Consider the following 16,690-nt stretch of genomic DNA (forward strand, 5'->3'; position numbering starts at 1 on the left):
AGGGCAACGGCCCCAAATCCCCGCTCTCCGAGTGACGACGCGCGGATCCCCGCCTCGCCCGCGCGAAAGCGGCCGGGGGACGCCGCCGGCCCGGCCGAAGCGCGCCCCCCCCCCCCCCCCGCCCCCGGGGCCGCCCCCCGCTTCCCGCCGCCGCCCGCAGCGCCCTCCCCGGGAGGCAAACTCTGCGGGGGCGCGGGGGGTGGTCTCGCGTGGGTGGGGACGGCGCGCGGCGGGCGGGGGGCGGCGGCGGGGGGAAGGGGCGCGCGCGGGGCGGGCGCGCGTGGGGTCGCGCCGGCGGGTGGGGCCGCGCGCGCCCAGGTGCCGGTGGGCCCGTCGGCGGCGCGCCCTGTCTCTTTAATAAACTGCTCTGCCGCCCGGCTGCGCGGAGTAAATTTCATCCTGTCATCAGGTCGCGGAGGAGGAGTTTGTTAATGTTCAGTTTGCTCAGTGGATCGATGTTTGCTGGCATCGCCTCGCCCTGCCTGTGCGTGTGTGTGTGTGTGCGCGCGCGCGTGTGTGCCTGTGCGAGTGTGTGTGTGTGTGTGTGCGCGCGTGTGTGTGTGTGAATACCAGATTTCCTTCCATCCCCAGCCTCCCTGTCCTCTCCCATATCACTCACTGCCTGGCATCTGACAGCACGGAACCTGCAGCGCTCCGCGCACACACACGCACGCACACACACACCACGCACACCCGGGCACCGCTCCGCCATACAGCTCTGCGAGGAGGAGGAGGAGAGGAGAGGAAAGGGAGGAAGCAGCCAGCCCCACAGTCTTTCCAGAGCTGCCTTTTTAATATATACATATCTATTTTGTTATTTATTTATTACCGTCCTCTGGCACTGTGGGCGCCTTTCATTTGCTCCTGAGCTTGGATGTTTGAATCAAAGCAAAGCAAGTGTTGCAACAGTTAAAAAAAAAAAAAAAGCCAACCAAAAAAGAGCGAGAGAGAGAGAGAGAGAAAGAAACCTAGATCTCTAAAATAAAATAAAAACCAAACAGGTTCCTATCAGTGAAGTGGAAAGGAGGGGGGCAGGGGAGGCTTGAGGGGGGTGTTGGGGAAAGCAGCGGAGAGGCAGAGGCAGAGAAACACGACTCAGGAGCGTCTCAGGGCTCTCGGATCTGGGGACAGAAGTGAGATTGGAGAAAGTAGAGCGATGCCAAGGAGGAAACAGCAAGCACCCAAACGGGCTGCAGGTAAGGAGAAGCCATCCACTTACACAGCCTCTGTCTCTCCACTCCTTCCAATCCTACCCCCCATCTTTATTATTATTTAGGGTCACCCTTGCTTTTCCGGGCTGGATCTTTATTTATTTATCCCCCTCCCCCTCCCTTTCCCTTCGTAACTCTATGGAGCCAGTTTCATTCCTTATTGCCAAGATCTTTACTCTGACATGGGCTGTCCCCTTCCACCCTCCCGCCGCTCCCACCGCGCTCGGTCCCCGCTGCCTCCTGCTCCGAGCTCCCATCCTGCCCTGGCTAAACTTTTCCCCCCAACTTTCTTCCACTCGGCTCCCCTTCTCCCCCGGCCCCTTTCCCTTACCGAACCGAAAGCAGCCTCCCATTTGCTTCCCGCTTTAGTCTTCCTTTTTTTTTTTTTCTTTCTGTCCCCCCCACCCCCGGTGGTTTTTGGTTTTAAAATGTGTGTTTCGCGAAGTGGGTCGGAGTGTTTAATCTTTTATTTCGCCGTGTTTCTGGTGGCAATGCTGGCCGGGTGTGTGTGTGTGTGTGTGTGGTGTGTGCGTTGTGTATGCCTGAAATAGTACAGGGACTGTCTCTGCTGATGAACCCGGTGGGGAAGTTCAGCCTTTGATCATCAGTGGTGAAAATTACAACAGGAAATAAAATGAAACGTTCTGACTGTTAGAAGACAATCCACATTTTCAAATCAAATCCTTCTTTTGTTTTGTAGCCGACTTTATATATTTGCAGATGCCAAGTGGTTTTGCAATTTATTTTTTTTTTAAAGAAGAAAATAGTTTGCAACTTTGGAAGTGTTTTGTTTTGTCGTTTGTAGGGTATTCTTTTTCTTTTGGGGGCCAAGAAAAAGAAACAGATGAGTGGGCCTGTATAGTAAATCTTTTCAAAGAGTTTTCTTTCAGGCTGCTTAATTGCTTTTTATTTTTTTTTAATAGTGTGGTGGGGTTTTGTTTCTGGGAAGCGCAATATGGAAGTTCATTTTTCTTCTGCCAGACCCACCCACTGAAAAATCAGCTTTCCAGTTGATTGCCAGCTTTGATTTGACATTTGATTGATCACCTGTCATCTTGCTGCCTTTGATCTATTCATTCTTGATATATATCAATAAATCACTCACCATGGTAACCCAAGTGCCAATGACGTAAGGCTTGCCCTCTAGATTCTCTTAGCCAGACATGCACAATTATTATCTTGTTTGGCTTTTAATGTAGGCGGGTTTTTTCCCTTCTTTTTTTCTTTGTGTCCTTCATCAGATTAGTTCTCTGAAGAAAACTGATGTTTTATGTTTTTAGTTTAAAAATGGTTCACTAATTTTTCCTCCCCCTTCTGAATATTTTCTAGGTGTAGCGTATTATATGTGGGACAAAATGTATGGGCAAGTTTAGTGGCATACTTGAATAAACTTTGAAAAGTAGTGCTTGGGATTCACTCAAAGGTAAATGTTATTTCAGAGAAACTGGGACATGCATAACTTCTATAAACTTACCTATTTTGCCCTATTCATATAGGTGTAGGACAATGGTATGCAGGCAGAGTCTTTTGGGACGTGACCAGTGAATGTACCTGTGCAGGTTGCTAGTATGATTCCTGGCAAGCAAAGATCCCCTTTAACCATAAATAATAGTTAAGCTAGAAATGCATAGATATATATATATGTATTCAGAAGAACTCTCTGATGAGTTGCTGTTATTGTTTTATTCACAAAGAGGCTATATCTGAATAAGGCATTAACGTTTTCAACTTGCAGGATAAATAGCTGTTTTTTCATGGATGCTGATCATCACAGTGACAGTGCTAGAATTGCTCCTTTTTTCTCTCTGTCAGGAGTATGAGGCTTCATTTTATTTTGTTTTCAAAGTAGAATTTTCACTTGGAATGTGTGTAGTATCTTTTTGTAGAAGGGGCAGCCTGTTCTTTTTTTGAAACATAGGCTACAGAGTAAGTAAATTTTTGCGAACAAAGCCCATGCTGTTGTTTCCCGGGATTTCCCTGCTGGGAATACAGTAAGATATGTTTTTATCCAGAATGCTACAGTATTTTTGAGAATCTTAATGATGAGGTAGAAATTTGAATGACCACAATAGCAGCTCTCCTTTCTTATTCTCATTATAAAACGTGCATTGCTCTTTAGGGGTGCATTTCTTTAATCATATTTGTCCTCAGATCAGTGTTGTTTCAGGTGAGCAAAATACTGCAAATGCAGTCCAGTTTCATCCAGCGTTACCGATTTGAAGTAGGTTTATCCATTTGCAATAGTTCTCCTGCTCTGAAGTTGTATTTGTGTGTTTGTGGGGGGTAGGGGGGGGTTCAAAGAGCAGACATGCCTGTTGTATATAGTTCTTAAAACTGACTTTCATTTTCGGGGATAGTACTGAGGTTCTGTTTTGTATGGTGAAAAATACCTCAGAGTGACAGTAGACAGACTGTGCAATAAGAAATGAACCGCTCATCAAGGCTGATAGCAAAGCTCCTTATTCCTTTTACTTAAAGGAGTTAATAGGTTATATATTACTTAATTTTCACTTTTATTTATTTTTAGTTGTACAAGTTCAAAGGTATCAGTTGCACTGCATTTTGTCTTGATGGCAGCAGAGATATTGAAGAGAAGTTTGCAACTTTTAGCTTCTTTAGATAGTTCACCTCCAACGGAAGAAAAATGATAAGCCTTATGATTCTGGACATGCCTGCTTTTGTCATTGCTTAAAATTAAATACTATGCACAACTGTAAATAATTACTACCATGCACTGACTTTGAAAGCAGGTTTCTAGTTTGATTAATGAATAATGTAAAGGTTAGAGAGAACCAGCGAGTGAATCAGAAGCGAAGTCCTGCTGCTAGATGAAAATCTATCTAGAGAAATATACATGGCAATTTTGTCCTTTTCTATTATTAATTTTAAGCCTTGTATTCCTAAGAAATATATTACAGACCATTGTAATGAAACAAGGTAGTGTAATTGGATAAATGGGGCACTATTTATGTTTGATGATGGGGATTTTTGATCTCAAATTACACTTTTAAAGACACTTTATTTCACATCAACACTGAAACTATGTCAAATGCATTTTGATCTTTCCAGGGCCGAATCTTTTCTCAATTGTCATTCCTTTTTGAGATCGTCATTTCCATTTCGATAATTCTTGAAGCAGAGAGTTACAGCTCTTTATATCAGTGCCTGCTTTAGTATCATACTTCTGTTTACAATAAACAACCCATTTGTGTTGTAGCTTTCACCCAAATGAATCACAAAGGGCTTTACAAACTGTGGGCCTAATTCTTCTTTTGCTCAGGTGCAAATCAAAAATAGCTTTACCAGCCGCATCAGTGCAGTTGCAATGAGTACTGTCTGCTCCTGCGAGTAAGAAGAGACTCAGGCCCAGAAAGTACTTCATCCTTCAATGAAATGCAGCCACCTCTGGGGTAGAAGTCTTGTAACGATTCCATAACAAATGGTAATATATTAACAGAAGGGTGGAAAAAGGGTGGGAGCAAAGCAGAATTGCTATTCAGATTTTATTCCTAGGGGTATGAAATAGCTTTCAAACACAATTTCACTGGATTAAACTCCCCTTTCCCGTGCAGCTTGTTTAAATGTGCATATTTTATTTTGTGATCATGAATTGCTAGTTTGCTTTTTTAAAGCCTGCAAAGAGGAATCTGGACTTAACGCCTTTTCCGGCTGCAATTTTGTATTTCTTCTTTTCTTTCTCTCCCGGCTCCAATAGACTATCTAAGAACCAAAGCTCTGGAAAAGTACAGCAGAAACAGATATCAGTCGCATTTATTTTGTTTATTGGAGCTGTAGAATAACACAGTTTTGGTTTTGGAAGAGTCCTCATAGAGCAGCAAACAGAAGATGGTTAGCAGTCAGTACTTTAAAGCTGCAGTTTGCACCTTAGTAGTAAAAGTTTATTTAAAACAGAAACGTATTTAGAAAGTGAAATTCTGCTTCTTCAGAGAGCAGAGTAAATGACCAGCTAGGTCTGATATGTATATTTCTGTGATGAAAGGAAATGGTATATACATGTATTAATAACCAAGAGCGTTGTGGCTTTTCGAGTATTATTTGTATCCTTTATTATAGGGGCAATAGAAGCAGGTTCCAAGCAAGCAGTACTGAATGAAACTATAGAAATGGCAGCACTGCTTTGTTTAAACATCCTCCAGAAAACAAGTGCACATCAAAACCACCTAAATAGCTCATGCCTCAGAACCTTTCAGTTACTGTGCACATCACGATGCTGACAGATGACAAAAAAGCCAAGGTGTTCACAAATAAGAGGAGCCTTTAAATCCTGGTTAATTAAATATATTCCAAAATAGGTACTTTTGCAACTAAAGAGGCACCAAAATTAGTCGCCATCTGCGTTAAATCCTGGAATCGGCTACTAAGCCTGAAGCTGCTATGTAATTTTTTCCCATGTCAAAACTCAGGCCTGAATGGGACAATTTGAAATCACATTTGTTTTAGTTACTCTTTCCTTATTTCAATTTTACTCTCACATATCAAAGCACAGTATATTATCACTATATAAAGAGTGGGACTCACCAGGAGTTCAGCCCCTGTGACTGTGATATAAAAGATGTTTCCATCAGTAAATGACACAATTTTATAGCACTTTTAAAAACATGTTCATTGTCAGAAATTCTTTTGCATAAATGCTCTCCTTCTGTGCTCTCTTGTCGAAAAGCCCATTTTCTTCAAAACGGCAGGATTTTGGTATTTCCTCCCGGCACTTTCTCCTCCTGATTTTTGCTCTCATTAGTAGCACCCACCTCAAGTAACTGTTTCCCCTAGAAGAGGTCCCTGGAGTTCCTCCATAGCACAGGGCAGGGTGAGCCTTTCTCCCGTCATTTTACTTCCCATCCCGATGAGGACATCTCCCAGAGAGCAACTCCAGACTCAGGGAAAAAAAAAAAGCTGTCAGTTGCTGTGGCTGCAATTCCCAACTTAGCAGCAGCAGAGGGAATGGAACTGTACTCTATCAATTACAGTTGGAACCAGAGGCTAAACACTTATTGTGTTAAGCTATTGTGCAGATCTTAAGAGCTCAAATGTAAAAAAAATATCATGTCAGCTAGTGGAGGGGAGAATAAGGCCTGGTTCTTCTACTGGATGACGTATTATTAGCAAATGCAAAGTAAAATGATTCAAATTCTATTTAATGCCTCTCGGGTTGAGACATGTGTGTACCATATTATGCCTTAAAAGGGGGGGATGCTAGTGATTTTACTGCTAAAATAAGCCTCTGTTTTTCCCTCTTCTCTGCAAAATGAAAATATTTGCAAAGTTTTACCTCTAAAGCGTGCTCATGCAAGCAGAGAGACATTTTCATCTGTCTCCGAATCTGATACAGGAGTCAATTGGAAACACATTACAGTCTCAGCTGAAGTCTTACATTTCATTCGTGCAAGAGCAGTGATTTTTCATTACCTATTTAATTACAATAATTTACATGAGAGTGGGTCCAGTTCTGCAGCTCTTACTCAGCACTTTGCTTCAGTGGGTAACTGGCCTGTGTAAAGACTGTCTATGTAAGACTGGGCTGTTTAGCTACAAAATTAAATATACATGTTTCTTAACTAATGTTTTGCCTCTGAAGAGGGACCAGATTCTACCATTAAGCTTTAAATCTAGGGAGAGTTCTGCTTCTAACTTGTGCTACTAATGGTCGCATGCTATTCTTTTCTAAAGTCTGTATGACTGGGATATTTTGCTTGCTCGGATAACTTCACTTCTCAAACACGTTTCCATTCTCTGTGTTAATTATCAAACACTGTTTCTTGATACCAGTAGATGATACGGTCTTTTAAAGAATCCTTTCTTAATGTGCAGTGTTACGTTGTGCACATGAGCAGCAGCTCTCAAGTAAATGTATGAAGACGGTTTTGCAAATCGGAAGCCTAAAAGTTCCGTGTAGTTTTAGGGGCTAAAATCAGTTCTTTCTCATTAAGGTGACCTCTCACTTGATGCTGTTGGATCTTGGCACCGAGTCATTTTTACCATGTTATAATAATGGCTTCTGCAACTCAGAAATACCTTGACAGCGAATGGTGTATTTTTTAAGGTTTCAAGGAGAAATGCATCATAGAAGCACGCTGTTTCCCATTAGATTTACACATCCCTCTTTAACTGTTGCTGGCTTTTCATCTGTTACCTTGTGAGGTTTTTCAGGCAAAAAGAAGTGGAAAAACTGGTCGTATGATCTAAGTGTTGCATTAAGTGTTTCATTTAGAAAAATGAAGAGAATCTTTGTTTCCCTAAAAGAAATGTTTTCCCCCTTTGCCCTAGGAAAAAGAAAGTCACAACAATAGCTTCAAAATGACAAGATTAGATTGTGAAAAATACATAGTTTATAACGTGCAGCACCCGATGGTCCCAAGTGTTGATAAAATTCCACAGTTAAATAGAACAAACAGTCCTAAATGTATTGGAAATGTATTGGAAATAGATCCTCGTCAGGTATGCAGATATACATACCTGCAAAAAGGAGAGACAAGCGCCTGCCTGGGAGGGAGATGCACCGTTCTTATTGACACAAGCTGGAAAGCTCAGTTGTTTAGAGCAGTTTTTGATTATTCCACCAATATTTGCCCAAATGTTAAAATTCCTGTGATGTTAGGAGTTGTGTCCACTGAAAGTCCTTTGTTAGTGGTCATTTTCTTTAAACCCCCAGCTCCTGGAGTCTGGTGATTATGCAAGTGCCCAATATGCATTTTAAAAGGAAAGTTTATTTTAAACTCCTTGTTATGGAGAACTAAGGAGCTTGAAAACATGCAGCCTAAGAGTTCTTATGCCAGCAGAAAAATGCCATGATTCTCAAAGTGACTGTTTTTAACATCTCATAAATTTCAGCTAGTCTCCTGATTTTTGAGGGTGTGCTTCGTGATTTTTGAATAAACAAGGTGGGCAATATTGCTTTTGACTTATTCTGATGATGAACTGGTGCATGTGTCTGCGTATATAATTATATACGTACACACACATAACACCAGTAAACAAAATACATAACATAATGATGGAGTGGAGTTACGTGAATAGTAGCTCTGAATGTGTATTGCTATAAACAAAGCAGTTTTGAGAGATCAGACCATCAGTTCTTGAGGAGTGGCTTTCAATTGAAGTTTCGTGGAGATTGTTTTTAGTGGCAATTAAATCTAGAAAGTTAATAGCCAGTAACTGTTCTTTAAAGCCTAAACACTTGCAAGACCTACGAGGAATGCACAGCCTGCCTTTTTTCAGATATAATCAGTCTTAACTTTATTGAAAAAAAATTTACAACTAGCAACATTAATGCTGTATTTTTATTGTATTAATGCAAATGAGATGCTGACTTCTTTCTTTCGTCTCCATGGCTTGTATCTATTATAGCTGTATCTTATTGCTGTCTGTGTCTTTTTTCCCTGCGTTCTATAAACTGCTATCGTCTAATGATACTGAGGCTCATTAAAGTTACTCACGATGCTAGAGAGACTATGGGAAGCATCCTCAGCTCTAGATGGCTATAGAAAAGCAAAACTATTGAGTATATGGGGAAAAGTAATCCAGATAACCCTTCCATCCTCATTTTGGGAAACTCTTAAAATTGATAGGTCAAACAGGAAGAAAAAACTTGCAGGAAGGACTGTGTACTGGGAAGAACAGGTCACTTTTAATACACATCCCTACCTGACAAAAATGAAAAGCAATAAAGTTTTAAGGAGCTTTCTGGCTCTTCCTGCATCTCTCTCAGAAGACTCATTTAATTGAAAAGCCTGTTGTACTTGTTTTTACGCATGTAAAAGAGAAAAGGGGCAATTTTGCACAAGGCCTAATATTCCAGCACAATATAATCGGAACTCTTTCTGGTTGCTTTTTAAGTCTCTCTGTTCATATAAAATTAAGACCCACTTATCTTAAATTGTAGTAAATCTCATTCAATATTGCTTTCATAACTTAAAAAATGCTGTTAAGTATTCCCAAAGCAACTTTGCTGAAGTGATATTTGGTCTGTTTATGTGGAATCAGTGCAGAATTTCTATTGAAAAAGGAGCAGCACACAGTTCTTGTTTTTAATGAAAATAATTAAATTCTCTGGAATACCTTCATAGCAAAGATTTTTTCTAGTGAAACTCTGCTTAGAGGAGATCGGAATGAAAATCTGCACATTGGTGCAGTTTGGTATGTGCACACAACACGCCTGTTTCTATCACTCACCCTCTACTTGGACAGAAGTAATTTTTTTTTTGGTAGAAAGATTTTACTCTGAATTTTCCATATATAAATAATTTTGTGTGAATTACACTGGGAATCACCGCCACAATTCTTAAGGCCTGCAATTTTCTTTGTACATATAGGAGGAACTCATTTACTTCCTGCAGCGTGAGTGGACTTCACAGAAAAGAGCTGGATCTTTTCATGATGTACCGTTTTGTATCGAAGAAACATAACCTTATGCTAGCTGGTGTATTGGTCTACCAAAATTAATTTTTTTTATGTGTCTTTCAGCCATGTCATAACATTTATAAGCACAGTACAAGTAGCATTAAATTAACATGTGAAAGGTGAAAGAAGCTAAGTAGTTATATTGATCATCTGTAGCATTAAATGCTAAAAAAATTAAAAGCTTTCTAGTGCTTTTGATTAGCTGCATGGTTCCTGCTCGTATATGTGTGCTTTGTTAGGAAGTGGAGTAATATTTCTTCACACTTAGCACCTTTCTTCCAAGGTTTTCTTCCTAATGCTATGTACTCCTCAGAATAACCCCAGTGAAGAAGAATATTTTTTCCCCATTTTACAGAAAGGCAAATTGAAGCCAGGAGGTATTAGCTGATTTGCTCAAGGTCAAACAGCATTTACTCCTAATTCCCCGCTCTAGGTACTAGATCACATTTCTATCGCCAGCGCACTTCCAGGGGAGAAAGGGGGGCTGGAGGCTTAAGGCATCCACATGCCTATTGCTGGGGTGAGAAGAGGGATCAGCCCCGCTGGGGCACCGGGGAATCGGCCGTGGAGGGGAGCTGGAAAGGCAGTTTCATCCCTTCCGTGCAACTCCCCGTGGTGGGAGGCAGCACTTTGCTCATGTCCAGGAGCTCCCAAAAGTGGGAGGACTCACAGTCAAAGAAAGCAGAGCTCTGTTAAGTCTGTTAACAAGCCAAGGAAGCTTTACTAGGCAATAGTTTTAAGCAGAATAGTTTAAGTTCTTTAACTTCCCTATATAATCCTCAGATGCATTTTTGGTCAGTGATAAGTTTCAGGACCAGAGAATTTGATTACGGTTACTTTTCCCCCCATATACTGGTCTACATTTCTTTGTCAGACCTGGGATCTAGCTTTGTATTTCTGACAGTGTATAATGCATTCCCCTGAGAAATATGAAAAACTTGGTCTAGTTGTAACTAAACAAGACATACACGTTTTCCTCCACCCAGACTGCCAGAGGTGGTTGGAAATCTCTGGTAATAAAGTTTGAGGCTCTGATTTTTGTAAGTCAGCTTCTAATGTTAAGAGACTAAAGCCTTACGTAGGCATCTAAAGAGACCTGAATTTTCAAAAGCTTTTAGCACCAAGCAGTTCCCATGGACCTTCCTTAGTTCCCTCTCTGGTGTAAACAGGAATTGTTAATCCTCGATCAAGGGCAGCGTTGTTTTTCTAAAGTGGAGATGTATGTATTGCCTATAGAAGAAATATGATGCAAGTAATAGCCTATGGATTCATTAAGGATTGTTTATGTTTATTTTCACACCATATTACCTTTCAGGAATGGTCGTTTCAGCCATTATATTGACAGGAACTCAGAATAAATCTTAGGTAATATAGGGCTAATCTGCCGTACCTGGGAGACCACCTGCTACCCTCTCGAACAGAGGCCAGATCGTTCGGTGCCGAATCGCCAGGTAGGGCTTTCTTCTCTGGAGCTGGGGACTTGGGAAGCTCTCCCATGGCTCCTTTTCATGTGGAAATTAATGCTTGCCTCTATTTCTGAATAGTAGGTTATTAGAGTTCGTATGCAAATTCCCAGGATGGGAATTTGTCTCTCTTTGATAATTGATATAATAATATATATTTTTAGTGGTCCAAAGTCCTTGAGCTTGAGCCTTGTATATGTAATTTATGTTTATTTCTTACTGTTATTAACTGTAATTTAGTTGTTGACGCCTTTCATTGCCTTAGATTGAAGGGAGTGTCTCTATCCCATTGCCCCTCCACAAACAATGCCCTTTTAGGGTTCCTTATCCTGCATCCTTGCCCAGACATTTCCTAGCCTGTCAAATACTGTCATTTTATTCCTTACAGATCATTCACAGTACGTCTCCTGTTGCACACACAAATAAGGAACAAATGCAATCAGGATGCATCATCGTTTAGCATAACAAATAAAAGCCGATCTGTGCAGATTTCCCTTAAAGCATCTCTTAATATGTATTGTCAAAATGTCTGAAGATGTCTTTTACTCATAAGCGTTTAATTATTTGTGACAATTAAACTAATATTCAGAGCAGGAAAAAAATGAGGGTATTAAATATTTTCTCTTGTCAAAAGCTAACAAAATGTCACCTGACATAGCAAACTCCTTCAATTTTATATTTCAAACATACCTTATAACTGAAAAAGCACTTGAACAAAATTACGGGACCTCATTTCACCATTTGGATCCACAAATGGATTTGGTATTGAATTTGAGGAAATTGTGTTTTAAAGACCAGACCAAAATTTAAGGGCACGTCATTAAAATGTATATCAGTAATGAGCAGCTGAATACTCGATGATTAAAAAGGAGTTCCTATCAATTTTTAAGTCTGCACTGAAATTTAAGGCCAATGGCCCCTCTGACTGAATCAGGGACTCAGACCTGGGTTTTGTAGTCTCGGCCAGTTACTGTTTTACTTGTGCATGAGAAAAAACAGCTCAAATAACACAGACCAAGTCATCAACCTTTTCTGTGTTCAGAATTATAGATTTTTTTCATTGTTTTTGTCTGATGATCCCTCTAGCCGGATGGATTGTTTGAACCAGAGAGGCAATGTGCTGTGGATGGGGCAGAACAAGTAGCCAACATTGCTGCCCCAGGGCTCAAGCACCTTTACCTGCCTGGCAGCTGTTTAATGCATTAAGAGTTCAGCTATGTGATAACGAAAAGGGGGAAAAAAAACAGGGAAAGATCTTGAAAAGATCAGAAAACCAATGGAGGCCTTGAGAGCACTGTTGTATGGATGCTGGAGTACTGCATAGCCCCAGGCACAGCATCAGTAATATCTATATTATGGGCGCAACAGTTCCTGTAGTCCAGATTGTTTGGGGTTTTCTGTTGAGAGGCTTGATTCTAATGTTTCCAGTTCTGAGCTGCTCAGAGCAACCATTTCCATTATCAAAATCTGTGTTTCCTTTCTTAAAATGTTCTTCCTGAAATTTATGGTAGGATGTTATTTGGCAAAAAATTAAAAGACATACATCAGGGTTTATTTCAAAGCTGTGGGACCACTGTGCTTTCTGGCAGTGACGTGAACATTTTTCAGAGATAACTTCTGCTTTCCCTGAGAAAATCCACCCAAATTTGTCTGACTTATAAAGTCTAAAAGTTGCTGTTGCCAAAGAATTTTTAGAAGGTGACACAGCATTCTCCGACGTGCCATCTCCACCACGCATGCTCTGTTCTCTGTTTCTCTTTTTCAATTACATTCCCTTAAAATATGTTTTAGCTGGGGATAAGTAGGACAATTGCTTTCCCTGCTGCAGGGACAGTGATGGGTCTGAGCAGTCAAAGGAGAATGAGGAAACGGTCTGTATTGTGTGTTTAGCTGGAGCCCAGGCCCTGAGATGGGAAGCAGGAAAATTTAGGAAGCAGAACATGGACAAGCAGGGGTAAGGACAGGAGCAGAGAGCATAAAGTTATTAAATATATGTAGAAAACAGTGGTAAAAATGTATACTTGGCTCCACTGCCCGGACAATGTAGAGCATGATATTCAGCATTAGCTCTTGCAGTGAATGCATCTGACAGTTTCTGTCTAGATTAAGACCTGGGTGGAAGTAAGTGTGGTTCCACATGTGCAGTTCCTAGCTTTCCTCAGCTTGCTTTTTCAAAAGCCTGGCTGGGCCCTGGCTTCATCGCAGGCGGGGGATGGATGCGTGCAGGAAATCAGTCTGCCTCAGCTGGGAGAAGAGGTACCATCGGTAGGGCCGCTGCGGGGTCTGTGGCGGGAGCGCAGAGCCTGAGGAGCCTCCAGGCTGCGGCGGGGCCCGGCCTGGCGCTCCTGAGGTGGGTGCTCAGCCCCAGGGGACCTTCTTCTGTGAGGAAAAAGTAGAAAAATACACTTAAAATTTGCCAGAGCTGTGCCCCCCCATCTGTTAAATGGCGGTGGCAATGTCCTGTCCCTGAGGCATTGAGCAGGCAGTTCAGGAGTGGTCGCGAGGCCGGCGCGAAACATCGTCGAAATGAGGAAAGTCCTGATTCCCTGCTAGGAGTCTGGAGGAGATGCGGGCAGCAAGGCTCGGGGCCACACCTTGACTGGCAAGAATTAAACAGACGTATTGGAGAGTTCAGGCAGCACACCGAGAGGTTCGTGGAAGACATATAGAATGTATAATAACAATATATATAGGGCAGTTGGGAGGTATCAGTGTGGCGAGCTGTGGGAGCTGCCTGGTCAGCAGGCTGGGGTGGCACGGGGCCTGGGGGAGCGTGATGCCACAGGTAGGCCGGAACAAAGTGTGGAAATTACTGGCAGTTAAGAAGCTGTTGTACAAAAGCGAGCAGCTCAGAGAAAACACAAAGAATAATGCCAGGAGTTTCAACCACAGATATCTGTTTAGATAAAAAGGGCCTGTTAGTCTGAGATCTCTTCTCATGCCGCAACATGCAAATTGCAAAGGGCTGATCCCTGTGTCGCAGTGTGAGTAACTGCCATTTACTTCAGCAGGCGCTGGGCCCTTGCAGCTCTGACTTTTGTTTTACTTGGGGCAGGGGTTTTTATTTTATTTCATTGGCTGCCCGATGGGAGCTTTTTCATAGAAATTGAATCTTTCTATCTGGAAGCCAGTGACAAAACTTGAACCAGGATCAGCAAGAGCGGAGCAGGTCGCTTTCAGGATATTGTACAGTTTTGTGTCACCTCCCAAATTTGTACATTAAATAACTAAAATCCCAAGAATGTTAATCTAGAAAACAGTCACCCTTGCATTACTCTTTCGCTGTTTCTGTGAACTTATTAGAGATTTTACAGACTTCTGATTTGGATTAAACAGAGGTAAATCATTTGGAGAAATGTTTGCGGGGGGGCAGAGGGATGTTATGATGCCATCAACATCTGGGTTTCCACTTGTGTGGATTAGGGACATTTTACCTTAATCATTCCCAAACATCTCTGCTAAAACCCCTTCTTTCATTTTTTATCACCTATGAGGTATAGCCAGGCAGGTTTTCAATTTGTGTGTGTGTGTTAGGGTACAGTGCTGAAATTTGTTGTTAGAGTGAGTATATGAACAGTCTCGTTTTTATATTTGTCCTCTTTCATTATAATTGTTTGGAAACATTTTGATTCAGTTAAAATGCACTATTTTCAATATACAAAGTATGTACAGAGGAACAAGGGAGTGATTATGAGTTTCTCCAAGGAAATAATCATCTCTTAGCCATCATCCTACAACTGGGAAAGTTCTAATACATGACATCTATATAATTTAACCTAATAATTTTTTTTTTACAATGATGTAATGGGGAGAGTGACCTGGACTTTGTAAAAGTTCCCCTACTTACTACAGATTCCCAAGGGCAATGTAACATTCTAGACAGTGTTTTATATGCCCTGATTAAAATGTAACATATTTTTGCATTTCCTGTGCAGTGACCTGTTAGTGCTCATAGACAGAACACTTAAAGAACAGTTACAAGGAGACATTTCCAAATGTGCCTAATATGCGCGAGTTTTTATAACATTCTTATTTCATTTGAAATTGCAGCTACAGCAGGAACCGTTCAGACGGTGCATTGATTTAACTTTTTAATCCACTGTTTTGCTACGTCAAGTAAAATAAATGTTTGTTTTTAGCTCCGTTTTTCTGCATCGCTAAAACTCATAACTACTTGCTTTAAGCTTGGGATTCTAAGGGGAGCTGCATTATCTGAGATTTAAAGCTTGCTTTTTGTAGCTGCTTTCTCACAACTCCCCCAAGAAAAAAAAATACAAAAGTACAACTTTAGCAAAAAGGGCTTTTATATCTCTATCAATTATAGAAACACCAGCTGCAGTAGATTACAAATGTGTTTGGCTGATTGTGATGTTGCATGGGGAAAACTGTCACAAGGAGCTGGATTCTGTTCTCCCTGACACCACCGGGATGTCGCACAGCTCCCCAGGCTGCAGCCGGCACTTCTGTCAAAGCTGGAGTGGGCAAGAGCAGGATCCGGCTCTGAGATTGCCAAATTGCATACTGCCAAATCTAGCTCTGTACTTGAGCACATGTCCTGGCGCTAGGAAAAATATGGAGCTGTTGAATGTGAACACAAGTGCTAACCGTGTGTCATTGTGTGTACATGTGTTTTTCTGTGAGCTGAAGCAAAAGCCACACCAATACGTCTGTAACCTAGACCAGAAACCTCTGGGGAGAATCACTCTGGTTATTGTTGTTCTTTATTTTTTATATCCAAGATTTTTGTTTACTTTTACTTTCTTGAAGAACAAAGGGGGGAGAAAAGGCACCACAGAACAGAAATTGTTTGACCATCCTGTAAAGGTAAAGTAGCTGGACATCATGAAGAAAAGAAATACAATATCAAGACCGCAATGCAAGATGGGCAGTTTAGCATTTTTGGTGGTGTTGAGCTCAGGAAAAATTAATGTATCAAAGTGTGTGCAGGTTATATCACTCCACTAATATCCTGCGGTAAAAGGGTAGCAACGTAAGGGCTTTCAATTGGTTGTGTCTTGGTTACTCTTTCATTTATCTTATTGTGCTTTGGGTCTCTCTGGGAGGACGTGGTTGGGCCCTGGTTTATTTTAACAAAGAGAAACTGACATAGCAAAGTTCGGTGTATACTTTACAGTGAAAATGCAATTTTCTATTTTCATTTAATCCCAGGAATGTTGGCATTTTCCAGGCTGTCAAACAAATGAGTGCACTGGAGGACAGTTAGATGTGTCAGTCTAGTTCATCTATCTAATCTACCTCATTTCTAATGTGCCCATCACCATGGTGTCTGGGCGGAAAGTATCTGCCCTGATTTTGCTTTTTGTTTTTATTGCCTGTGGTAACTTAATTGAGTCCTAAGAGCTTTCACATTCATCTGCAAAAACAATAACAAAAACATTATCAGAATAATGATTCATTTTTGTACTCTTACTCAGAATTTCCCCTTTTTCTTCTGAGTGTATTTGACTAGTTGATTATTGTTGCTTTATCTAGAAGAGGTTATATTTTAGAGGTGGTGTATTAAATTGGAGTTTTACCTGAGTCAGCAGTGACTCAAAACTTCATTTGGCTTCTGAAGTCAATTCACTCATGTCTTCTAAC

At 41.3% G+C, this 16,690-nt stretch overlaps 1 protein-coding gene across 1 annotated transcript in view; it reads left to right on the top strand.

Annotated features, from left to right (window-relative positions):
• Positions 1-497: 497 nt before the first annotated feature.
• TSHZ2 (teashirt zinc finger homeobox 2) overlaps positions 498-16,690 on the top strand; it is a 233,804-nt gene continuing 217,611 nt past the window's right edge. Inside the window, exon 1 of the mRNA XM_075517627.1 lies at positions 498-1,196. Coding sequence (XP_075373742.1) covers positions 1,157-1,196 — 40 coding nt within the window. The 5' untranslated portion in view covers positions 498-1,156. The remainder of the gene's footprint in view (positions 1,197-16,690) is intronic.

Source organism: Mycteria americana, chromosome 14, assembly GCF_035582795.1.
Source record: "Mycteria americana isolate JAX WOST 10 ecotype Jacksonville Zoo and Gardens chromosome 14, USCA_MyAme_1.0, whole genome shotgun sequence".
Lineage (NCBI taxonomy): Eukaryota > Metazoa > Chordata > Aves > Ciconiiformes > Ciconiidae > Mycteria > Mycteria americana.